Source organism: Eptatretus burgeri, chromosome 2, assembly GCF_056783735.1.
Source record: "Eptatretus burgeri isolate ZD-2024b chromosome 2, Ebu_testis_v1, whole genome shotgun sequence".
Classification (NCBI taxonomy): Eukaryota; Metazoa; Chordata; class Myxini; order Myxiniformes; family Myxinidae; genus Eptatretus; species Eptatretus burgeri.
In genome coordinates, this window is record NC_140962.1 from 87,480,961 (window position 1) to 87,508,125 (window position 27,165).

Genomic DNA, 27,165 nt, shown 5'->3' on the forward strand with positions numbered 1-27,165 from the left:
CATCCTCCATGTTTTGGGAGGGTGCCAGTGGTCTGCCAGTAACACCCTTCTGGTGACACTCCCAAAATCTAGACTCACTACGTCATCCCCCATCCACAACAATGATCTTTTCTTCCACCATTAACCCTCCCCAAACCCACCTCCTTCTGGATTTCCAGTTTTTCCTCCCACTTCTGTGATTGAGAGTTTGGGGCTCTGTCCATCTTTTTCACCCCCTGTGTCCTCTCCTTCCTCTCAATATACCTCATGTCCTTTGTCCCTCCATGTCTCCCTCTATTTTGTCTCTCAATCCTGATGTTTGTGTGTTCCTCCACTGCCTCTCTCCCCCCTCACATTCTTTGTTCTGTTATTTCTGTTTTTTTTACGTCCTGGTCTGTTCTGTGATGTACCTCTTCCTCGAGCCTTGACATTATATATCAAAAATAAACGTGCAAGAGGGTTGTGTCTGATTAGGTCATGGTAATCGTGGGATCAATAAATCATGGGTAGGGATGGGAGATGAGAAGGTTGTGTACCACTTGCTTGAAGCCCGAGAGAGAAGAGTGGAATTGATCAGTTTCAGGAATGTGGTTTTTGCAAGTCAGAGAAAAGGGCAATAATAGAGTTGAGATGTGTAGGAAGCCTGGATTTTGGGAGTTCAACCAGGATGGGATCCCAAGAAGACTTGAGGGTTGGAGAGCTAAGACAGGAGAAGGCGTTTGGTCAGTGACCTCTTTTTCTTTTTAAAATTTTATTACCTTCTCTCCTCCGATCTTTCTGTGTTGTGGGTGCAACAAACCTTGTGTTTGGGGTTCTTATGGGTGATGCCAATAACGTTGAGAACTATAGATGCTGCATATTTTGGAAGAGATGGCAGACATGATGTTGGGGCTACAGCCCATTAGTAAGAGCAGTACTCCATTGAACTTGGGCTCTGTTGGTATCGATTATTTTCGATGTCGATATACCGGTGGGATCATAAAGAATTATTTTTTTTTTAACGCAGATTCCAAAAATATGCAATGGCATTACGTATTCATATGATGTACACATCATTGACACATGGTAATTTTTCAAAGTATTCCCAAATGGGGCTTTTTCTTTTTAACCATGATGAGAACAGTTATTTTACTTCCAACTTCAACTTGTATTAAAAATGATTTTGTTTTAAAGCGAGATCAGCATTGGTAATGGCATAGGTCGAGAATCGAGATCCATCGCGATCACCGTACCGGTATGACTATCGCGGAACACTGTCCTGGCATTGCTTTCATCCCGGCATCGCTTCCAGACCGATATCGCCATCGCGGATCACCGACTCATTACAGGGTTTGTAAAGCACACCCGATTCATATAAATATCCAATTGGCAATTGCTTGAAAACCAATCATGAGGGCAAAGAAAAATGTGATTCCTTGTATGGAGCTGATGAGCTCAGATGCTGAAGTTTAAAAGTTCCTCGTAAGTTTTGACGTCATATGTTTCACTGTTCCTGTTCCATGTATAGCCGAGATGCCGAGTGCATCGACGCTTTTTGAACCATGTACGGTATTTAAAGATTGTAAACACCTTTCTTCGATTTGTTGGTGATATACCTTTTTTGTTTTCGGGATACCGGTGTATTCAGAGTTCCAATACCGGTATATCGATTATGAAAAATTATATCGATATATCGCTGGACTCTAATTGAACTATGGACAAAGGCATTTGCCAGCTTTAGGTGGTTTTGATTTTTCGAGTCTGTGGCTGCCTTTGGAGGCCACCATTGCTATATCATCAAGACCAGAAGAGGTCATGGCCAATAGTGAGGGCCTAGAAGTTAGAGACTGAACCTCTTCCAACCTCTTCCAGTGGCTGACCGTGTAGAAATAAATCGGTGGGTTTGATTAACGGTCCTTCCAGAGGAGCAGAGTGAGACTTGAGATTTACCAGGATTAAAAGACATTGCATTTATCAGACCAGCATGTAATCAATTCCAGATCACCAGAGTGATGCAGCTGCCATTTGCCTGTTAGTGGGATGGGGGTACTGTACTGTACTGTACTGTACAGCATAATGTGGATCATTCATTTGTAGAAAGAAAGAAAACGTTTTCCAAAACCATCAGTGGTCATTCACATAAATCAGAAAATTGACTGGGCCCAATACACTACCTTAGTCGATGCTACAGCCTCAACTGGGAAAGAAGAGCAATGTTTCATTGATAGTAACGCATTGACTGTGTGATTGGAGGAAGTCAGAAAGCCAGATATAAAGGTGGTGGTTGAAATCAACAGGATGTTGATTGAGGTATGCTAACCATCATGGGAAGCAAGGAGAAGTTGATGTTATTGAGGGTTAATGCCAGAAATATCATCTTCTCCTTGCTTCCCATTGCACTTCTTCTTGTTTTGTATGCAGCCTGTGGCTGCTGGTTGCATCATTTCTGGAAGTGTGGTTGTGCCGCTGATGCAGTGCCCCCGTTACCAGTAAGCTTGTACTCATTTTGCTGACCTCGGAAGGATGACAGGTTGAGTCAACCCACCTGGTGTTATTTCAACGGCTCGACAGGAGTTCAAACTCAAGACCCTAAGACCTCAAGCCAGTTACCTTAACCATTAAGCCAACACTAGGCTTCCCATGGCATTTAGCACACTCCAATCAACGTCTTGTTGACTTCATCCATTGTTCTACCTGTCTGCGGAGGTCGTCACTAGCTTTTACCAGCAAGACTAGTTTTTCATGATGCATCAGCTATGAAGGTGGCCCTGTATGCCGCAGGCAGAAGACTTTGAAAGTATAGTCAGATGCCAGACTGTGTCAAATACTCAAGGTTTGTCCAGGGAGATGGTTCTTTTATCTTGTTTGAGAATTAGGACCTCAAGCCATTTCTGAGAGAGGAGCAGCATCATGTCCAGATCTGAATGACTGGGATGGACTTCAAACTGATGGTGAGAGATCAGGCTGTTTGAAAAGAGGAAAGGTGACAGAAGCAGCAATGATGCATTCCATGACTTTGCCTTTAATGAGAAGTAAGCTTACTGGTCTGTAATTAAGAGGATCTGTTTTTGCATCATTCTTGTGGATGGGAGTGATGTTGGTTGCCTTCCAGGTTGATGTGAAGTGGTGCAACTATAAGGACAGGCTGAAGAGTGCATGCAGAGCAGGATTTCAGGCCATGGCCAGTGATGCCATTTGGGTTTGTCACTGAAGCAAGTTCAAGGTTGGACACAATTTCCTCTACCTTCATGGGTGAGGACACAAAGGCCAGTCAACAGTGGCTATGATAGGATAAGATGAGAACGGCGAGATTTATTGGGTGAGATTTGGAGGCAAACACCAAGTTTGAGATGTTGTACCTTATCTCTAGTAGAACCTGTGGTGATGCCATTTGAGACGACTGAAGCGATACACCAGAGATGGACTTGACAAAGCTTCACCAGGACTTTGAAGAAGATGACTGGTTGGAGGATTTAGCGTTGAGATTTGTAAGGTTTTTTTTCTTTCTTTCTTTTTTCCTTGCCTACTTCAAGATAGACACACATTTGTGACCTTCGAGTGACCTAAAGCTTATTTCAGTCTGTTTAGCCTTTATGTTGTGAAAACGAGATGTTTTACTGCAATAGCCTCGCTCCAGGATTCGGTGTACTGGAGCCGAGCGGTGGATAGGATAAACCTGTGCGTATGGGAAATTAGGCTTTTGCGAAAGTTCTCGTTTGGTATTTGGCTCAACTATAATCTGTTGGATTGGCGGTTCAAAGGCAGGGTGTTGCAACACAAAGTGCATCCTCCCTCTGATGGACGTTAAGCTGGGTGTTCTCCCTGCTAACCAAGGCCGGATTGAGGCATAGTCCAATTAGGCCATGGCATAGGGTCCCCCATATTTGAAGGGGGCCCTGAAACTTTGGCTTCGAGATGAAGCTTTCGCCAATCTCTACATAACTGAATTTGAATAGAAAAATAGATCATTGGATAGACAGAAAATCAAATACATAACTTGGTAGTTCATAGAATACATTACCCCACGCTGTGTTGACAATGACACGACGGAACACAAATATTCAGGAGTTCAACAAAGGATAAAACCAGAGAGTTGGTGTCAAAGCCACCCAATGCTCACCTGTTTATACATTTATCATTTATAAAAGACTAGTCTAATAATATTTTTTATAAAGCATTGCAGTGAAGTCTGATCCAAATAATTTTAAAGCAATATATGTATTTGTATATTGTAATCAGTAAAAAATAGTGTGGTAGATAAAAACATGAGAAAGGAAATAAATTGCACCAAAAACTTTAACATTTTCACGCTCACGCTCACGCCGGGGTATCGCTATAGCTCTCTGTTCTTCGAACAGGCGAGCTAAAAACGTAAATCCACTTGCACATTTTGTTCCTTGTTCAGCACATTCATTCAATCTTGTTGGTTCATGTGCTTCAGAAAGCTGTGTCAATGCTGTTTCATCGTTAGGATTTATTAAAGCACTTTACAATTTATTTTTGGCATCTATCCATCATTGTAAGCTACTTACAGATTAACTGTGTGGTGGTGTTCCTAAATTAAAAAAAAATCTTTTCTTTTGAAATCTGAAATCTGAGCTGAGCTTGAAACAGAAATCTGAGCTTTTTCTCATGGTCTCCCTCTCCCTCTCCCCCTCCCCTCCTCTCTTCTCCCTCACTCCATTTAAAATAGGCGAAGGCCTTGCAAGCTCTTAATCCGGCCCTACTGCTAGCATTCGTTTGGTGGATGATTATCTCATGTTGTCATTTGGCAAAGAGTAGGTGAGTTATCGCTTGCACTGGAAAAAATTCCAACTTCATGTCTTAAATCGGTGCTCATGTTTAAAAGGATTGGGTGTTGCCAACAAAAGGTTTCCTGGATGAAAGCTTGCATTGACGCATCTTATCAGAGGAGCTAATGTCTGATTGGACACGTTGCATGTGGTGGTGGTGATCATGATGAGAGCAACAATCCATACATGAAATACGAACAATATTATTTGATGGGAACAACATTTTCAATGTGACCACTGCTGTATTTTGTTTATGCATTTCCTCCAACCAATTGACAAAATTATTTGCTATGACTCAACGCAAGTCCTCATCAGTTGAGATAAACAAGCCCACAACATTCACCGAGCAGTGAAAACATAAACTCCATCGACTTTTTGGTGGCAGAGGTAATAATTTCATGGGTTTAACTTGGTGTTATGAGAAGGCAATGCCAATTTTTTTTTTTTTTTAAGTTCTAGAACAAATCTCCCAGTATGGAGAGTTTCGTTCACCATTCTGCGGGAATCATTGCATGCCCATTTTGAAGCCTCTGCGACACAAAGGCAGTAAAACGTTGTTTTGAAGCAAAGCAAGATACCATGCTGAATGAACGACACTTTTAATGAATAAGACTTCATTCATGTCCTTGTGTTTGCGTTCTGTTTCGACACGATCTTCGGTCATCTTGTTCAAAAATGCATTGAACAGTTTCACTACAAACAAGATTCGATCATGATCATACCATGTGACGTGTGGTGCTATAAGAACCACTGCTTACCAACGTGTAAAGTGGAATGCCCTCACACCGCCCTTCCCCCCTCTTCACTTCATGTGTCATTCTCTCTGATCATGCATACGGAGTTTCAAATTCCATTCTCATCTCCCACGTCCTTCCTGTGCTATGGGGATTATAAAACCTTGAAGGGCGATATCAGGTCTTCATGCAGTGAATGCCTTTGGTGACACCAATTTCTTCTGCGAAGAATGGCTTCGGTCTTGGTGATGCTCGTTCCAATTCCTCACACTGAATGGAAACACATTGAGGCTTGGTCCCAAGGCAGTGTGCTCAGGCTTGTTTCTGGAAGAAAAAAAAAATTTTAATGTATGTGCATCTGCAGTTATTGGTAAGAATAAACCTGTTGCTAGGAATAGACCAAGGGTGCAATTTGGCACAGTTCCTTTGGAAACAACCATTTGGTACATCTGGCTGTGTTTCTCACTGTCCATAAGGGAATTGTTTTGCAATCGGCAGAATGGAATGCCTTATTAGCCAAACCAATTTTTATATGCACGTTCGTTTTAAAGATTTGCAATATTTTTTTTATTCCACCGATTTTATGTCAAATGTGCATTTTCATACCTTGAATATATTCAGATGACACGGTCAATTAATTATTTTTTTTATTGCCATTTGGTTTGAGTATAAAAAGATGACTCTTAATATTTGTCTTTCTTCCCCACAAAATACCCATTAAATCAAAATGTCTTTGGGCAAAAAATTTTTTCCTGCATCTAGTTCTAAAAATTTCATTCCTCTGGAGGCCTTACTTAAGCAGAAATGGAAAATGAGGTTCCTGGTCAATAATTTGTTTGTTTTTTTTGAAATTGTGTACAAAGTCTTGGCTCACTGAATGATGAAGTAACAGGGTGGAAGATAATGTCTTTTACAGAAGTATGTGATCTTGGATTTTACTTGTATATACAGGTCTTGAGGCTTACGGAAAAGCAGAACAAGCGGGTGACAGGTCAACAGGCACGGCTGGACGAGGGGAAACAGCTGGACGAGAATGCATATGGCACAAGATGTACACCTGACGTGCAGGAGAGGGACAAATGTGGTAAAGCTCAGAGGTAGAAATGAGAGAGACCATGAAGTGATGGTGGGCAGCAGACTTGAAATCTTTGAGGGAAGAGCTTGAGCTCACAGATTCAGGAAGATAGTTCCACAGGTAAGAGAGGGGGCACTAAAATGTAGGTGAGCATTAAGCTTTGAGTTTGTAGTGAGGCAGCCTAACAGTTGTGCATTTTTATCTCATCTGGAACGTAGTTCAGGGGAGGTATCAGCATTGCATGGTGTTCGTCAGGCATTGAGTCAGGCTGTATGTAAGCACTTGGATCTTCTTCACAGAAACTGCACACACAATTTCGATGAAACTTCACCACAACCTTTATCACCCATGATGTACCAAAGATTGTTCATGGCATTAAATGACTAGTACGGGCCCGAAAGTGCGTAAACGACGACTGGATTGGGGCATTATTTCAATTAGATCGGACCAACCGTATCATAAATGGCCATAACTTGGGAAACACCTGGGAAACATACTCAGGTCCCCAGCGTCAATTGTGACGTCATGTCAAACGAAGAAGAAGAAGAATTGTGACACCCCCTCTCTCTCTCCCCTCGTCTCGCCCCTCCTCCCCCCTCCCTCCTCTCTCCCCCCTCTCTTCCCCTCTCTCCCTCCCCCCTCTCTCTCTCCCCCTCTCTCTCTCCCCCTCTCTCCCCCTCCTCTCTCCCCCTCTCTTTCCCCCCTCTCTTTCCCCCCTCTCTTTCCCCCCTCTCTTTCCCCCCTCTCCTTCCCCCTCTCTCCCTCCCCCTCTCTCCCTCCTCCCTCCCCCTCTCTCTCCCCTCTCTCCCCCTCTCTCACCCTTAGTCTCGCCCCTCCTCTCTCACCCCTCCTCTCTCACCCCTCCTCTCTCACCCCTCCTCTCTCGCCCCTCTCTCTCGCCCCTCTCTCTCGCCCCTTGGGAAATTCAATTCAAACCTTGGGAAAAAACAGCTTTCAAACCCTTGGGAAACACCTGTTTCCCTTGGGAAAATTCAAACCTTGGGATTAATTATAAATTTGAAGAATTAATTCAAACCTTGGTAAAAAAAAAACAGCTTTCAAACCTTGGGAAACACTTGGGAAACAGCTGAAACGGATGAAGAACGATATCAAACATTGAAAAGGCACATACTCAGGTCCCCAGCGTTGATTGTGACGTCATACCAAACGAAGAAGAAGAAGAATTGTGACGTCAATCGTGCAAATAAATAAATAAGTAAATAAACATTAATTGTGACGTCATTTGTGATGTCATAGCACCGTTTCCTGTCATTGGTTGACAGACGTTATTGGTCATTATTGATTGACAGACATTAGTCATTCCATCACGTTTTTCTTTTTATTACTGCCAATTATTGTGCTATTATTATTATTATTATTATTAATATGCTGTTATCATTATTCTGAGATATCTTTGGGAAAAATGGCATGATAAGGTGATAAGGTGGAACGACACTTCAGCTGGGATATGTACACCTTTCCAACACTGAAAAAAATCAATAAAATGGCCGTAACTTGGGAACCGCTCGTCCGATTAATATCAAACCTTGAAAAGGCACATCCGCGGGTCCTCGGCAATATTCCTGGCAAGTTTCAATCAGATAGGACCGGCGGTCGTCGAGAACCGGCGGTCGCAGACAGACAGACAGACAGACAGACAGACAGACAGACAGACAGACAGACAGACACACACACACAGATTGCTGGAATTATATATTTATATATATATATCAGGGGTCCCCCCCCCCCCAAAATACATATTTACTTCCTTCTCCATGACATATTTTGTGGGTCATCCATGCCTACCAATGGTTCCCTGGTTCTACCAGGTGAGCCCAGGGGCATTGCCCCTATTTATTTTTTTTCATAAAAGCACCAAACTTCCCACATATGCAATGATTTGAGATATCGAGGTATCTGGAACAAGTTTCCTGGGTAGCCATTTTCCAATATAGCTGCAAACACGGATGAAAAATATTCAAACGTAAATATATTTGCCTGTAAAGTAGTTCTGATTTATAGTTTAAAAGGCTCAATACAAGGTTTCATGAACAAGGAATATCCATGCTTAAATGCCATTCTATTCAGGATTATGTTTTGGTGTCCAATGGTTGTGACTTTCCAAAATGGCCATCAAATATGTAAAATTCCAGATATCGTTCCAAAAAACTTATACTGCCCTGGCTAACCATTTTCATGGACGTGACGTATGTGTACATTTTTATATGCTGCACCAATTTATTTAGTTTTATAGAACTTATTGGTGATGGTGGAGGCTGTTTTGGAGAACGGCTCGGTTCGCACGCATTCTGCTAACAACACAGCCTGATGCAGTTGCACATGAAACCACATATTTTTGATGAGAAAAATGTAGAATTTTATAAAAGTTTTTTTTTGTTTACTTTTCGAAATTTTATTCCTTGTTGAAGTAAATACGAGTTGTTTTTAATTTTTACAGTATTTAAGGCTTATTGTGGAGCTGCCATATCAACATCTCGCACACATGGACAAACAGATGAATACACGAGGCAACACAGGACTGTTGGATGAGACGAGCACAGCCATTGGGCTTGGGGGGCGTGCCGTCACTTCCAGGGGCACTCTGGGTGCCAGTGACATCTTTGAACAAAGGGAGCAATGACATGGATGTGTTCGTACAATCTGCTGATGATTTGTATTGTAAATTACCAGTCATTTAAGTACCGGTCGGTCCGTATCATGTGCTCCATTGTTCATTGAATGTTTGGATTCGGATATAGTTCAATAACAAAGTTGCCTTGGCAATGTGTATGTTCTTATCCTTTTGAGTCTCAGTTTTTTAAGAAGATTCTCCTTGACAAATGAAGAGCTGTTAATATGAGAACATCCTTTAACACTTACAGCAAACAGTCTTGCATCCTTTATTGCAGCCACAATAAATCGACTCATAACAGGTCTTGATCTTCTCCAGAGAGGCTCATATAGTCCATATTTATTCTCAGTGCAGCCCCATTCATAAGAATGAGAGGTAATAATCACAGGCTGAGTAATCAGTCCCTGACCCCACCCATGCAGTTTTTATTGGTGAAATTCGGACGACTGAATTATTTCTGGCAAATTGTTTTCTCCGAGCAACATCACCCTTGATAATGATGGCCTTATTCTGTTCATGTGCTTGGCCATGTTGCTGAGATTTCTGCACTGTGAAGTGGCCAGCATGAAATTAATGGGCAATCTCTGGTGGCTTCTCCACAAGCTGTGCCATGTCTGTCAAGTGTACAGGGATGCAGCAAGCAAAATGCTTGTGTTCCAGAGCAAAGAAGCGGGGAGTGAGTGCATCCCGGTATGTTGAACGGTTGGTTTCCCACAACGATCTCACGTACACAAGAACACATACTGAGTTCCTTTACAGTTGCCCAGTACTTGAATTGTGGATCATTTGTCCCTCTTTCCAGAGCTCAGTGGAGTCTATCCATTTTCTGTAACTGGAAAACACCACTGATCAGAGGCACGGTGTTGCTCAATGGACAATTCAACATCATCTCATGCAGGTAACATGCCATGTTGCAGTCCCAGGTGTTGCAATCTATGCTTCTACTCGAGCATGAGTCCAACCACCCCCATGCAGTCAATCACCAACTGTCTTCAAAACCGCCATCTCGATATGAAGGCCACCGAACATCACAACAAACTTCTCCCTCCATCTACTTCAGGCCACTTTGACTGGATCTGCTTGGCAATAGCGTACAGTATGTCGTTGGTCCAAGGTGATCAGGAGTACTTACCCTGAATTTCGATGATTGACTGCATTCTTTACAACATCCATTGAGTGTTGAATCATTGCAACTGTATGAGAGCTATCTTGGAACAAAGGGAGCAATGCCATGTATGTGTTGGTACAATCTGCTAACGATTTGTATGGTAAGTTGACCATGAAATGATGGTGCTGTTGCTGGTGCTGTCGTCGTTATCGTCGTAGTCATTATCGTCTCTTGTGTCTCTTGATCAGCATTGGGTTTGGCAGCTGTGTTTGTTTGTATGTGTCAATGTCTTGAACGACTTCACTTCAAAAGTTGAGCTATTGAGAGTGCTGCTGGTCCTGCACGATCAGTGTGGCTTTGATACTTGATGCTTGGCTGGCATCGTTCCTTCCTCTTCAAACTCGCTGCCGATGGCAACCAAGGCCATCTCCACTCTTGGGTCACTTAGTTCCTCTAGTCTCGTAGACAATGTGTGGCTCTCAACAGAATCCTTTCATCTCCTCTCCTTGTCAAGGCTGGAGTACCCCAAGGCCAAGTGTTATAGGCCCCATATTATTCCTAATCTTCATCAATGATCTCACTGACTCCCTGGAAAATCCTCTCGATCTCCTAGCTGATGACTCCACTCTCTGCCGTGACATCTCTCATCCTTCTGGCAGACAGACAGCAGACTCCTCCCTCTCTCTCCAGACCTTGAAAAAAATCACAAACTGACCAGTCAAACACTTGGAATATGTCTTTCAATCCTAAGAAATCCCACACACTCACTCTCTCTCCGAAAGGACTATACCACAAACTCTTCCATCTACTTTCTCAACAACCCTCTCAAAGAAGTTCAGTCGCTCAAATTCTTGGGTCTCACTCTCAACCATGATCTTTCTTCGGCAAACCACATTTCAAAAGTTGGCCTCCAAAGCCATTCACCGACTGGGTGAACCGACCAAAGCCATTCTTCCATGATTGAAAATCCTTCCTTTGTACACCTGAACTCCTATCCACCCACAAGGCTTTCATCCGCAGCTTGATAGAATACTGCTCTCCCATCTTGGCTGGCGCCCCTACCTCACATCTTTCTTAGCTTGATTATCTGTAAACCAAGCCTTTAAAGATCATTGCAAACTCCTGCGATGAAGTCGACTCTTTGGGCCTATCACTTTGCCACCACCAACAGGTTGGTGGTCTCTCTGTCTTCTTACGCTTCCTTTCTGGTCCTGCACCCTCTGCCCTCTCTGTGCTTTGCCTCTCCGCACCCCTTCTCTCTTCCCCCCACCCCCAAGGCATCTGCAGGGCACACGTGGTCTACCAGCAACCTCCTTCTAGTAAAACTCCCAAAATCCAGAATTACCACTCACCTCCACTCATTTGTTCTTCTTTTTCCTGCCTATGGAACCAACTGCCACCTTCTCTTCAACCTCTTACTTCCCTCCAGGTCTTCAAGACAGCTGTTCACCACCATCTCAGATCATTCCCCATCCAAAACCATGATCTTTTCTTGACCCATTAAACCACCCCATCCCTTCCACCCCTCCCTCCAATATTTGGTTCTGTATCCATATTGTTCACCCCTTGCGTTTTCCCCTACCACTCATCGCCTTCCTTGTTGGTCTGCCTTTGTCTAACTTCTCCATCAGCCCTGCTGTTGGCATCCCCCCCTTTCTCTTTCTGCTCTTTCTTTTGTTATGTTGCATCCTGATCCATTCTGTGTCCTATACTAACTCTTCCACGAGCCTTGACTCTGTATCCCAAAAAATTAAAAAAAAATTGAACAAAATATACCTCTTGGTGTCCCTTCAAAATTCTCACTGACCCCCCTTAGGAAAACTAAAAGCTACGCAGAATTTGATACATCTATACTCTCATCTACCACAATAGAATACATCAAAAAATATTTAGATTTTGTACACACCTGCTCAGAAATGTCCCGAGACGTGTCTTCAGTGTGATGTGTAATTGTATTGCGAGACGGACTGGTGCTGGAGACCGGATTCTTCCTTGCAGGGCGTAATGTTTTGGCTGCCATTGTCTCTTTCACAACCTCATCGGTGGAAAATGGTTTTCTGCTCTTGCAGATGAGTTCTGCAATGCCTCGACTCTCGTGAGACTCTTTCTTAAACAGACGAGCTTCTTACAGGTGCACCTGGACACAGGGCTTTGTTTTGAGATATTTGGCTTTTTCTTTCGATGCATCGCCTGTACGAGGTTGCGTGTTTCGTTTCATAATGTCGGCTGATATTGTGCTCCTTCATTCCTGCAACAGATTCCTGGCAGAAAGACGTACTGCTTTGTCTTTCACACCTGTGAAAAAGTCATTTTTGATCCATTTTTCATGAAATTATCCATTTCCCCCCTTTCTCTTTCTTGCCTCGATTTCATCTCGACATCCTGCATGACCATGCACACAGTTATCTGCACCACGGTTACTTCCACACTTATGCACATGCTCACAAAAGTTGTGAAAGAGGAAGGGGAGTGGTGGGGAGTGGTGGGGGGGGTGTTAGTGGTGGAGGGTGATATTTTAATATTACTTTTTTTTTCTAATTCTATAGAAAAATGATCATGTATCGAAAAGCAGCATAGACAGTATTAAAACAATACAAAGCTATGTCTCCCTTCTGAGGGCCAAACAAATGGGGATTGTGGTCCAAATTTGGCCCACGGGCCATAGTTTGGCCATCCTAGGTCTAAAGAGATACCCCTGATCTCATGTCTGCCATTGAGGGCTTCAAACCATTCTTGAGAGAGCAGAAGGAGCATGTCCAGTGTAGAGACCTGGACTGAATAGCAACGACAGTCTGAGATCAGGCCGTTGAAAGAAAGGAAGAATTTAATGTCAACTGCGATGATGGATTCCATGAACTTGCTGATAATTGGAAGTAAAAAGGTTTGTAGATAAGGGGATCTGTTTTTGTACCATGTTTGTGTAATGGAGTGATGATTGCTGACTTCCAAGTAGATGGAAGATAACCTCGGGCAAATTATAGGGTGAACAGAGCAGAGAGAGGATGTGTAAGAGTAGCAGAGCAAGCTTTTTGGACATATGTGCTGTTTTTTGGGCCAGTTGCAGAATCAGAGTCGAGGGTTGGCAGAAACTTCACCTTCTCAGGTGAAAAAGACAGAGTCCAGGAACAGTTGAGTGCGACTGTGTTTGGTGGGTCCAGGGAGTGAGGGGTTGGGAAGACAAGATTTGGAATAAACACAGAATTGATGCATTCAGCCATCACGCGAGCAGAGTTTGCTGTGGTGCCATTTGAGGTGGGGGAAGGCATGGAGGGGGATCACACTACAGCGACGGACCTAGCACAGTGCCCCCAGGTTTTTGAGAAGAGACAAGTTTAAAAGTTCAGTCTTGCGATTGGCTAGATATTGTTTTCTGGCTCTCCTGGGAGTGAACACACACTTGTCGCGGGCTTTGTGGAATGGTCTGAGATTGGTTTTGCTCGGATTCGCATTCCAGTAAGAGAAGACAAGTTGTTTCAAGGCAACTGCCTCGCCGCAGGATTCGGTTTCTGTGGAAGAATTCCCAGGCCACGATGATATCAGGGATGGCGGAAATAGTAGACCAGTCCTGAAGTAAGATGGCAGCTTGCAGTCCCTCTCAGTCAGTCTGAGGGAACTGCTGGACTCGATGTTGGAATGATAACAAGATAAGGGTTTCTTGTGAAACTTCTGTGAACTTGGGGGTCAGGTGTTGGGCTGAGAGGGCCAAGAAGGTGGGCCACAAACCTGCTTGCAGACAAGAAGAGAGATGGTAAAAGGCTGCAAGGCCACCCACCTGTCCATGGTGAAGGTCCCTGCATTCAATTTGGACTTGATATATATATATATATATATATATATATATATATATATATATATATATATATATATATATATATATATATATATATATATAATTTTTGCATCGACACTGGACCCCAACCAATTGGCAAGTAATGTTTGTGCCATAAAGTGCCAGGTAATCATCATCAAGAAGAGGAAATCTAACAACCTCTCCTTGACATATGATAATAGTACTGACACTGACCCAAACCATAAACATCATGGAGGTCACCATTTATCAGAAATTCGTCTGAATGAGCCACATAAATTCTGTGGCTACCAGAGCAGGTTATAAGCTGTGTATCCTGTGGTGAGTGTCACATCTCTTGACTGCTCAGAGCCTCTCTACAATCCACAGGACACAAATCAGGAGAGTGACGGAATACCCTCCACATTTCTGTGTGGTAGTAACTGCAACAGCACTCATGAAGTTCAACAACATCCAGGGTAATACAGTGTGCTTGGTCGATACCTCATCCATTAGCTTAAACATTCATCCATCCCTTCTACCACCAGTGTACCATTGTTTCAGTGTGCACTCTCTACAGAATGTACAGTAGCAACTCCCCAAGGCTTCTTCTACAACGCCTCCCATGGCCCACAATCTCCATCATGAAGAAGGACAAGGGCAGCAGCTTCTTTGGAACACCATCAACTCGAAGTTAATCTCCAAGTTGCACACCATCCTGACTTAGACATACTAGTGAAGGACCTGTCCTTCCAAGACTGGTTAATTCCCCTAGAAGTGGTGTATTTCTGTGTCACCTGTAATACCCTCTAACACTGGGAGTGGTGCTATGCCATACATATTTATTTATAACAATTGGGGTCCTCCCCCAACCCTGAACTGATGGGACTATTAATTTTTATTTTTTATTGTTTTGAACCCCAAAAAACCTTCTTGTGCATTCCCCGAGTACAACCACCAGTTTTCAAATCATTCCATCCAGTGGTTCAGGAATGCACTGAAGTCAAACAAACAAACAAACAAACAAACAAACAAACAAACAAGAAAGATGTCGTCCATAGCACGACATTTGCAAAATCCATAAAAAAACAATTGATTGGTTGAATTCAGTGACCTGATGTGAAAATCCTCTTTAAATTTCAAGTCATTCAGATTATAATTTTAGAAATCTGACATAGTTGTTGACCTTTTGACCTCAAAATCAATAGGCTTCTTGCTTATAACCAACTACCATACCGTTAGGTGAAGTTTCTTGAAGATCAGTTTAAAATTGTCACCTCATACACACAAACAGACAAAATCACAGACCAAACCAACCAAAATACTTACAAATCGTTGATTTCGCAACAAAATGAAAGATTACTAAAATTGATTTTTGATAACACCATAACGCTATAAATGTAACTTTTAGGAATATTTTTCAATGAACACGTCTCGAAGGCTTGTGGGTGTAGCTTCTACTTGTATCGCACACAGGATAACAAAATGAGGACATTCAGTATACTTGTACATGAATTGCAGGGACATTTGTAAATAATGGACAAACAAACACCATGAGCTCAGATGGAGACACCAAACAGGCCAACCCAAATGTTTTCATGACGGCTATTGTTTAGCTTGTAAAAATTTGTTTCGTTGTACATCTCTCTCCAGAACCCTCCAGAATGCAGCTCTGCACGCAAGCTTGTGTGTAACATCAACAAAGGTTGTGGTTTTGGCTGCCAGCTGCATCACGTCGTGTACTGCTTCATGATTGCGTATGGCACCCACCGTACCCTTGTGCTGGAGTCACGTGGTTGGCGGTATAACCCTTACGGTTTTGAAAAGGTCTTCCTGCCTGTGAGCGATACCTGCACAGACCGTAGAGGACGCCACGTAGGCCACTGGGCAGGTGAGGTTCAGAGTGGTGAATTGCATTGGGAGGTCGGTGTGAGATTCGGAAGGAAGGAAATGAAAATTTTTTTTCATGGTGTTGTGTATGTCGTACGACTTACTGATTTGCGATTTGGTACATTTATTAATTAATTCATTCACCTCATTTTCTCCCTGCTCCAGGTGAGGAGAGTGATCGTGAGGTACAAGTGGTTGAGCTCCCCATTGTGGACTCGTTGCATCCACGACCCGCTTACCTTCCCCTTGCCGTTCCCGAAGACCTGGCTCCTCGGCTGGCGAGGTTGCATGGTGCCCCACCGGTGTGGTGGGTTGCGCAGTTTGTGAAGTTTCTGATGCGACCACAGCCCTGGCTTGAGGCTGAGATCCAGGAGCGCAGCACAAAGTTGGGTTTTGACCACCCCATTGTTGGGTATGTATGTACGATAGCAGGATATAGTCCGGCAGCCGAAGTGGGATTTTTTTTTTTCGTGTGTGTAACCTTGCAATAAAGAAGGTCCAACAATGGGTTTTTCTCGATTTTGTATCTTCAGACCATGTAGAATCAGAAACAGGAGGATACCAAACAGGCACCCTTGAGCGTTTTGCAGCAATGGCTGGTTTCTATGGTAACCATTCCCCTCCATTTGGACGTAAATGAGAAAAACCAAAATCCGCACATTTCATTAACTGTAACTGATATCGTATTGAATAAGGTGTCCATTTGTATGTTTGCTAACATGAGGAATCCACTGGAAACATTATAGTGATGATTAAAGGTCAATTTCTTACTCTAATACCAAGGTCAAACCAAGAAAAATGACATTTTAATTAAAATTCTAAGAAACCTAAAATATGATCCCAAGGTTTATACATGTACACACACACACACACACACACACACACACACACACACACACACACACACACACACACACACACACACAATATTACTTACATGTACTAGTGAGCACTCACGGCCTCCGGGCAGCAGTACCCCAGTTTATTGAAGCTTGGGCCGGAGTACGTGCTGGAGCATGTGCACTGGAGTAAAGTACATGCTTGTCTGCTGGCCTTGGGTGATCACTTAAGGCCAGTAATGGTGTTGGAACTGCAGGTAGAACCGGGTTTGGAACCTCTACGTAGGCCCAAGAATGGTTAAATGTCAGTTTTGGAGCTTTGGTGACATCCATGTTTGCTCCATTGTGTGTGTGTGTGTGTGTGTGTGTGTGTGTGTGTGTGTGTGTGTGTGTGTGTGTGTGTGTGTGTGTGTGTGTGTGTGTGTGTGTGTGTGTGTGTGTGTGTGTGTGCACCCAATAAGCACGTTTCCTTAAATTATTCGTTTTCTGTTTATTTTCAGGACCAAAAATGCAAGGTTAGACTTGAGACCTCAATAAGATATTCTGGTCAAGTACAGTTAAGAGTGCGCCAGTAAGTCGCGGCCTTCACATTATATTAACTGTTGGCTTTCTATGTTTTCAGAGAACAAGTATGGAGTGTGTATTCAGTAAAGTTAGTGTCTGTAGTAATCCCAGTCAGCCAATATCAGTTTGCGCACAACGATGGATGTCAAGTATCGTTGATTCAAGCAAACCTAGGGATGATGGTTTGCATCTGGACATTGACTGCAATTTATCTGATGATCCCAATTTCAGGTGCAATATCACAAACACTGTGTTTCTATGTACACATCAGTCATGCCTGAAGAGATTACAGAATTTGGAAGCTCGCTCCAATTCCCCGCAACCTCGAGGGAAACGTCAATGTCGCTGCGACCTTCATGATTTTGATTTCAAGAGACGCTGCTTGTTTTGTGGAGATCCATGTGAACCAGATGAGAAGAATCCGAATTCCCAGAAGCGAGTAGTCCTATGTAGAACTGCTGACCATTGCCATCATAAGCCATTCAAAAACAGGAATACTAGACAATTGTCATTCGTGCGGCGATCAGTGGGCTAATTAGGTTTTAGTGAGAGTACAAGGAGCTGTCAGTGACCTGCGTGCAGCAGATGACTGCAAGACCAAATTTATGGCACCCAAATCCGTACGACTTGCAACATCTACTGCTATTGACGTTCATGCAGCAGCAACGAAAGACCCTGCATATGAGAAACTGGTTTCTGACATAAGTGCCGATTCATCACGGATAAGAAATCCCTTGGCATTATACAAACGATACCAAAGGTATGGAGGCACCATCATGTCAAGAACAATGTTACTGACTGCAATGTCAATGCTTTTCACAGATCTCATTTTTACAGCAACGGGCATTGCAAGTTCCGTATACTTGTGTTACGTGAAAGTCAAAGCTGTGTTCAATATGGTTCCTGATGATGACTTGGAACAAGCTATGAAGAAAGTGGTGAAGCATGTGGAAAGTGACACTAAGATAATGCCTCTCCAGAGAGACGTGTGGGATAAACACCGACTTGGCAGAAAAATACACAATTCCAACCATGATGGATTTTCTTGGTAAGCTTTTACCAAACACAACTGAGAAACTTCTGATGATGATGATGATGATGATGATTTAGTCCAGGAACCCAGAAGATTGATTCAAGTGAAAAGCGCCGGAACGTTTGACCTCATGGTCTGATGGGGTCATCCACCGACATCACAAAAATGCATTGCTGCCGAGTCTGACCCGTGGCTTTCCCCCCGAAATCACTCAATTCGTGACGCCATTACCGAAAAACCTAATTTCCTCAATATCTAGCAAACTATGCATGATAATATCACGAATAAGGTGTCCGTACCTATGTTTTCATGGTCAATCATTACCCTGATGCTGTGCATATTGCTAGAAAACGTGTAGTTTAACCACGTAAATGCATGGTTCATCCACTAAATTAACGATGCCATTACCGAAACCTCACTATCTGAAAAACTGTGTTTTATAATATCACAAATAAGGGGTCTATACCGATATTTTTATGGTCAATCATTTACCCTGACACCGATGTTATTACTGGGAAATGTGTAGTTTACCATGTAAATGTGTAGCCCACCCGCTCATTAAGCGACGCCATTACCGAACAACGATATATGGAAAACTTGCAAATGTGCAGTTCACATAATTAACTCGATGTCCTCTTGATTAACTTGATGGCTTCACTTTGCCCTTTCTGTAGAAACACGATGTCAAATCACAACCAGTCAAGGCATGAAAGCCGATTAGTGCTTTAGTGATACCAGTCTGCTTCTTCTCAAGAATGTCAGCTAGTTTAGTGACATCAATGTACCTTCGGTGGTTGCCAGATCCATAGTCCATGATGATGTTGATCGCTTCCACCTTCCAAAAAGCCCAAGCAGAATGATGAAGACGTCCGTATCAGTGGACCTTACGAGAATGTTACCAGTGGAAATGTTGTTTGCGTGAAAGGCAATGAGTGTGTCAGCTTCTTCATGTCGACATTGGAGGTGATTCGGTTCCTCTATTTGCAGCACATCATCCTCGTTGTTCTTCATCTCCATACACACACCACCATGTGAAACATACAGTTTTTCTTCCAAGAATTGAACCATATTGGAGCTTCTTCCATTCCTCCATTACAAACCGGGCAAACTCTTCCTTGAATGATCCACTTTTGAGTAACTCTTTGCCACTCTGTCGCTGAGCCTGGTGAGGTCCAGTAATGATGAATGATTGAGGAGTAGTTGAACGACGCAGGTTTCGCTCGGTATCTTTGATTGATGGTGACTGCTACTTGTCGAGCACTAAATGGATTTGCTCCCCACGATACAAACATATTTTTGCCAAAAGATCCTTTGCCATGGTTGCATATGTGGACTTGCTGTGCTGCAGCACGGTTTCATGGAGGACAATACCGCCATCAATCACTGCAGCTGTTATTGAGGGAAGACTGTTGTCATCGAGAAACACTTCCTGTCTGCTTTCAAGTTTCTTTGTGAGAGATGCCTTGTCCGTCTTCAGGGGAGTTCCATCGCTATGGACAAGAGAAAGTGGTACTTCAGTAAATCGGGTAGCTAAGAATGTGATGCAGTTCAAGTGCATCGCTTGTCTCGGCAGAAACAGCTAAGATTCGTCCAAAGACATCCCTGACTCCCTCTGCCGCATTCGCTTTTCGTGCTGCAGTCTTAGATTGCTTCACATTCTCTGCAGCAAAGTTCAACATTTTGATCCTTGCCACATAGTCACGACGACAAGTGTTATGGTATTTGGCTTCCTTTGCAATAAGATCTTCCCCTAGTCCAATGATCCTAGTATCACACTTTTTCTGAGCAGCAAGAAGGATTGCCTTGCTCCCGTCTGTGGTCAAACTTTGGCTGAGGGGTTCGTTTTTCTGCAACTTTATCTTCCTCTTCTGTCCACAAAAAAGACATTCCTCTCCAAGGACGCCTCTCGTGCTGGTAGAAGGATGATCGGAACTTGAACGAGTGGTCTTCTGAGGTGGTTCAGATGGTTCTGTGCTTGGAGGTGCTCCTCTCTTAACAGCACAGAATTGACCGAGGCAAACTGAGTGGTAGTATTTGCCTTCTGGGCCCTCAGCTGTTCTGATCTCTTCCGAGGTGTTCGAAAACTTGTCACTTTGAATTGCCTTTCACCGTCTCGCAGCATTTTTGGCTGTTTCCCAGTTGCTGGAATTGAAACACTTCGGGGCACGTTTCTTTTCTCCTCTTTCTTTGCAAATTATACAAACGGGAGCGTCATTTACCATGATCTGTAAATAACAAAAAGGGACAGAGACCAATGCATTATTTGCCACATTGCAACAAAAGACAGAGATGGTACGACTCCCGTAGGCAACTTTCAGGGTGAACTCAACATTTTCAAACACTAGAGTTGGCATTGTAATATTTCACCATAAAAACGTGGGTACAGACACCTTATTTGTGATATTATCATGCAGTGTTTTCAGATATTAATGAAAATGGGTTTTTCCGCAATGGCGTTGCTAACTCAGTGGGTGAACTAAACATTTACACGGTTAACTATACATTTTCTAGCAATAATGCGGGTGTCAGTGTAATGATTGACCATGAAAACATAGGTGTAGACACCTTATTCGTTATATTAACATGCATATTTTTCCAGATATTGAGCAAAATAGGTTTTTCGGTAATGGTGTCACTAATTGAGTGATTTCGGGGGGGAAAGCCACGGGTCAGATCTGACAGCAATGCATTTTTGTGATGTCGGTGGATGACCCCATCAGCCCATGTGATCAAACATTCCGGCGCTTTTCACTTGAATAAACCTTCTGGGCTCCTGGACTAATTTGCAACATCATCACAAGTCTGCTCAGCAAAACCCTGACTCCACTACAAGTAACAATCTGTGTAAGTGATAAAGGAAAAATAATTAATTCAAAATTATACTAGTGTGGTGTTGTGTGCTTGTGTGATGAAGTGTTGAGGTTTTGCAAATCTGCAGCCTTTACATCAAAACAAGTCGTAACTAGAACAGCACTTGGTAGAGCGCATACCTCCACCAGGCTGAACAGTTTACGTTTTGTATCCCACTGATAGACCTCATCTGGAACCGGACCTGAACCAAAATCGAATTGGCTTGTTCTTGTCATCTCACCAACTCATCCACCTAGTTTTATCATAACTCGTCCAAATTTTTTTTGAAATAATATGCTAAATGTCGTTTTTTGGCCCATCTCTCAATGGTGAAGAATCACTTTAAAAAAAAACAAAAAAACGAAACTTCTCATATCTGGATCCAGACTCAGATCTTCACCAAAATCGATTCAATTCATCCTTGTCACACTCCCAACCTGTCCACCAAGTTTCGTCCAAATTAGTTCATAATATTTTGGAATATTCTGCTCACAGACAGAAGACGTAACCTCTGTCCACCTTCGGTGGTGGAGGTAACTAGAAAGCATCTCGAAAATGTAAAGCCCGTCCACATCCACTTTGTACTCAAATTAAACTTGAAGTAAAACGACAGTTTAAAAAATTGTACATTTTATTAACTTGTGTTCTTCATATTCTCATAATAATGGTTTGTTGAAGATTTGATGGCAAAAGCTCAAATGATAAAAAAGTTATTGCCTGGACAGACACACTGAAGCTCAATGGTCAATAAAGAAACACGGAGGCAATTGGAAAAAACCGGCGCGTCTTGTGGTTAACGCGCTGCGGCGGGGCTCATAAGGGATATTTATAGTCACTGTGACATTGTCCTTTCAGATTTTGACCCAATTATGAAATATTTTCTCCACATTGTCATGATAAAGGTTTGTTGAAAATTCTGATCTGATCCAGACACGATGTTCACAGCGATGATGGAGGCACACAAGCTTGTGAAGTTGGTGGGACAAGATGGTTTGTTGAAGATTTGATGGCACTTTGAACTGTGGTGTTCACATGCGACCAACAACTTTACAAAGCAGCAGTAAATGTTAGTTACAAGGGCATATCTAGAACAATTAACTCAACAACTTAATGCTTCGCTTGGGGGCATGCACTTAATAATGAACTTCATTGAGTGTGTCGGAATTGTGATGGCAGATACTAGACTGTCAGATGTCATGGGATGTGCTTTACGAGGGGTTGTTCACATGTTCGTTGATAGGAAAACTATTTCCACAGAACTTCCGAGCATTGAGAATGGAAGTAGAAGAGCTTCTTCGTAATATGGTGCAGGAAATTGGCAATATTGAAAAACTTTCTTATGTACGTATTATTATGCACAAATTATTGTACACCGCTCCTTCCCAATTCCATATCTATGCGATGCATGATGTCATCGCCGGGCGCCGAAGGAAGGGGGTACTCGGTTTTTACTCCATTTTCTTGTTTGTTTGTTTGTCTGGGTGATATCTCAGCCATCCTTTGATCTAGGAAACTGAAATTTGGGGACAAAAGTGAAGATGAACTTTGGCAAAAAAGACATTTTTTTATTTATTGATTAATCAATTAATTGAATAATTACTTAATTATTATCGATTTATTCATTGCTTATTTATTTTATTTCTCATCCAAGCAATATGTGAGGCATATTTTGAGCTAGGAAGCTGATATTTGGACATGACAGTGACCAAGTGATTTGGCTATAAAGGGTATTTTTGATTTATTGATTTAATCAATTAATCGAATAATTATTCATTTCTCAATTAATTACTTAATTTCCAAAAAGTTACAGATTCGGATGAAAGGGTGTTGGTTTCGGTATGCTATTCAGCAACTGAGAAATTAGTTATTTTACGATTATCATTTATTAATTTTAATTATGCAATTAATCAATGAATCAATCAATTATTGTACACCGCTCCCTCCCAATTCCAACTCAATGTGCTGCAAGGCAGCATCGCCGGGCACCGAAGGTGCCCTGGCAATGTCGCACGCTGGAGGATTATTTATTTATTTATTTGGCATGCGTACCCCTCCTTGTCTTGTTATATCTTTGTTTAAATATCCATAACTTAGGTTGTACCTATGGCTGATGACAGGTCATTTTTATTTACATGTTATAGCACAACACTGATATGATATTTGATTGAACAAAAAAAAATACAGGTTTAAATGAGCATATTTTAAGTTTGACCTTGGTATTGGAGTAAGTTAACCTTTAATCATCACTCTAATTTGTCCAGTGGATTCTTCTTGTCAGAAAACATGGGAATGGTCACATTATTAGCCCCCGTTGGACTTGGATAGGAATGGACAGGGGCTTATGGGTTTGGTCTCGATTTTCGTGTCCGTCCGTGCGTCCACAATCATACCTCTGACATGTGGACCAATTTTGTTTTTACTTGGCAAAAGGACAAAAGATGATGGTATACATATGCACGTCATTTTTTTTTTTCGAGAACAAATCCAATATGGCCAAATGGCGGCCATTTTCTTACTTAAATGTATCCCCACCCATTTTTCAGACGTGCATAGTCTGATTTTGATCAAACTCAGCAGAAGCACAGTACACGATGCCACACACATACACCTCACTTTATTTTGTGATCTGAACAAAGACGGCCGACTGGTAGACTGGCGGCCGTTTTAGATGTAAACAAACCCGGTGTCAAACATATCCTCAACCATTTTTCAGACATGCATTTACTGATCTTGTTCGACCTTGGCACACAGCTAAGAAATGATGGCTTACATATGCACGTCAATTTTTTTCGAGTTCAAATCCAAGATGGCTGACTGGAGGTCATTTTAGTTATTAAAAAAACCTGATGTTGAACACATCCTCAGCTATTTCTCGGACATGCATTTACCGATGTTCAAACTTGGCGGACAGATAAAGAATGATGGCTTACATATGCACATCATTTTTTTTTCGATATCAGTTCCAAGATGGCCGACTGGCAGCCATTTTCTTACTTGAATGTTTCCCCAACCATTTCTCAGACATGCATGACCCGATTTTGCTCAAACTTGGCACAAGCACAGTACATGATGGCATACACGTGCAACTCACGTTATTTTGCGATCTGATCAAAGATGGCTGACTGGTAGACTGGCGGCCATTTTAGTTGTACATAAATATGGGCTAGTCCTGAAACTCCGTACAGCAAAATTAGTAAAACAATGGGGGCTATGACTTTTTTTTGTCTTTTTTACTCGTTGATATATGATGTCAGTTACAGTTGTTGAGATATGCAGATTTTGATTTTTGTCATTTACGTCAAAATGGAGGAGAACGGTTGCCATAGAAACCAGCTATTTCTGAAAAATGCTCAAGGGTGCCAGTCTGGCATCCTCAAATTTGTGATTTTACATTGTCTGAAGATATAAAATAAAGAACAACCCATTATGGGACCTTCAAAGCAAGATTACCTCAAACTTCCTCTCGATTACAACAACTCTTTCAAGGCTAAGTGGTCTGTGTTTCAGTCGAGGCACAAGACCGAGTGGGTGTGGCACAAAATGACAAAACCATCCAGACCGGTTCAGGGAGAGCTCCGAGTCCCTTCTGAACCTCTTTCACAAAATATACCAACCTTATTTCAGATGGTTAAGTACAGGATGCAAAAGTGACTGGAAGAGATTCGCCGAGGCGTGTAGACTCACCTGGCAAAAAAAAAACAGGGCTGCACAGAATGCCTGGTTTGAGGTCAAGTTGGAGGATGCCCAGAAGGTTCATTTCAGAGGGAAGAATCTCTGGCAATGCATTAGAGGATGAAAGGGTCTTGTCCCTACCCGGACAACCAATGTCAGGAACGAAGATGGTAACCTATGCACATCAAAAGCAGCAAAACATCAAAGGTGGAAGTGACACTAAGTAAATATGCCCAACATCCAAAGCCAGTTTAGTCAGATAGTGTTGGAGGGAGTCACGCAGAGACCACTCAGATCACAAATGACTGATTTGATAGCATTGGAAGAGCTGATGCAGGCAGTAGGCAATCTGAAGAATGAGAAGGCTGGAGGCAGCTCTGCCATTTTTCCAGAGATACTGAAGGCAGGATAGTCTGATGGCAATTTTTGTGAGCTACGACTGAGAGTGGTGCATGCAGTTCAGAAGGAGGGTAGCTTGCCTCTCAAGTGGTCAAGTGCAGTCGTCATGCTCATCGACAAAGAAGGTGGACCTTACAAACTGCAACAACTGTCGTGACATTGCACTGCTCGATGATGTAAGGGAAAGCAGTCGCTCAGACAATACAGGGTTGGCTACAAGAGCTTGTCAAAGAGTTATTGCCAGAATCAGTGTGGCTTCAGGAGGGAATGCAACTGCTCCGACATGTGCTCCCAAGCTTTCTCGATATGCTGGCGGACAATGAAGATCAAGTCCGATATATGTTTATTGCTCATAGACACGAGGAAGGCATACAACTCAGTACCTTGGAGAGAACTTTTGATTGCACTTCGGAGGCTGGGAGTCCCAGAATCCACAATTGAGCTTATCCAGTCTTTCTCTACAGACATGAAAGCACGGATCCACCTGGATGCTTGAGAAGATATATGTGGACAACGGACTGAGAGACGGATGTTGTATGGCATCTGCACTCTTCAATCTAGACTCGTGTCTTGTCATAGAATAGTGGACTGCAAGGAGGGAGGGAGTGAAAGCAGCTGTAGTCTACATTAGATACAAGTAATATGGGAAGCTTGACAGGAGATGCACTGAAATGCAAATGAGACTCTGCTGGCTGTCAGTTTGCTGATGATACGGCCCTTCTTGCCACCACCAGAACAGGAGCCAAAATGGCCTTGCGTGATTGCACTCAGCTAGCAAGAGATTTTGGGCTCTCCTTGAGCATCATGAAGAAGTTGTCAAACATGGGAGGAAACTATCACTGGCGAATAGGCTGGCAGGATGGCCGATAGGTACACACAATCATTTCTCAGCTGTCTAGCCTGGGTTTGAATCTTGGCCCAACTAAAACTGTCATCCTGGTGTTTCACAGACAGTGTGATTCATCAGTGTGTGCCGCTCCTCTTGTGCACATTAAATTGGGTGTCCCATCTGTCGCCATTAGTTGGTGGATGTTAAAGATCCCACGGTGTCCTTCACAAAGAGCTGGCGAGCTATCACCAACACCATGGCCAAGTTCCAAATTCCTGCCCTAACCAGCAGTGGGCATTGCGTCAGTGGCACAGCCGTGCTCTCAGCCAATGATGCCACCCTGCAGCCTCGTGCTGTATTCAAAAGAAGAAGAAGACAAGTGTGTGAAAACCATTCTTTGTGTCTGCAACATGCAGCAGTGGGTACAGAGGATCACATCATGCGAACAATTCTGGAAAGGTGATGGCATGTCGTCCCGAATGGTTAGCTCACCTTGTATGGATGCCTAAATATTGCATCCCACAAAAGTGTCTCTTTTGCTGGTCGTGCAACTTCAACCATGAGGGAGGGCACAGTAGAGATTGAGAGATGTCATCATATTGGACATGTAGGGCATCAATGTCACTGAACACAGGTGGTTTGAACTGGCCACCACCTCGACACGGGGTGGCATACCATGTACCAAGATGGCCTGGATGAGAGGGTAGCAAACAGACAACTGATAGCACCAGCCCAGGTCATCTGTGATTAATGTGGAAGAGTGTTTAGAAGAGAAGGTGATAGAATGAAGTATAAGTGAACAGGAGAATGGGGGAAAACCTGCATGAGAGCAGTGTAGAGTAGTGATGTGCAAAGCCTGCCACAGATAGTCTTGCAGAATAAGCGGTGTTGCTATGCACAGATGTAGGCCAGAACATATCAGTGAACAGGAACTTGGGTTTTTTGCTCTCCTTTATTCACTGGGTCACGTTGCCGTTGGCAGCAGCTAAAAAGGAAGGAATG

General features: G+C 42.9%; 1 protein-coding gene across 13 annotated transcripts in view; it reads left to right on the forward strand.

The window, feature by feature from the left end:
• The window catches only part of FUT8 (fucosyltransferase 8), a 144,341-nt gene that overhangs the window by 110,198 nt on the left and 6,978 nt on the right, over positions 1-27,165 (forward strand). For all 13 annotated transcript variants that reach the window (XR_015055188.1, XM_085870197.1, XM_085870200.1 and 10 more), the window contains 2 exons: positions 15,741-15,978; positions 16,143-16,389. Coding sequence is in view for 12 of the 13 variants with exons in the window: in XM_085870197.1 (XP_085726323.1) it covers positions 15,741-15,978; positions 16,143-16,389 (485 nt within the window). In the remaining variant the exon portion in view is untranslated. The remainder of the gene's footprint in view (positions 1-15,740; positions 15,979-16,142; positions 16,390-27,165) is intronic.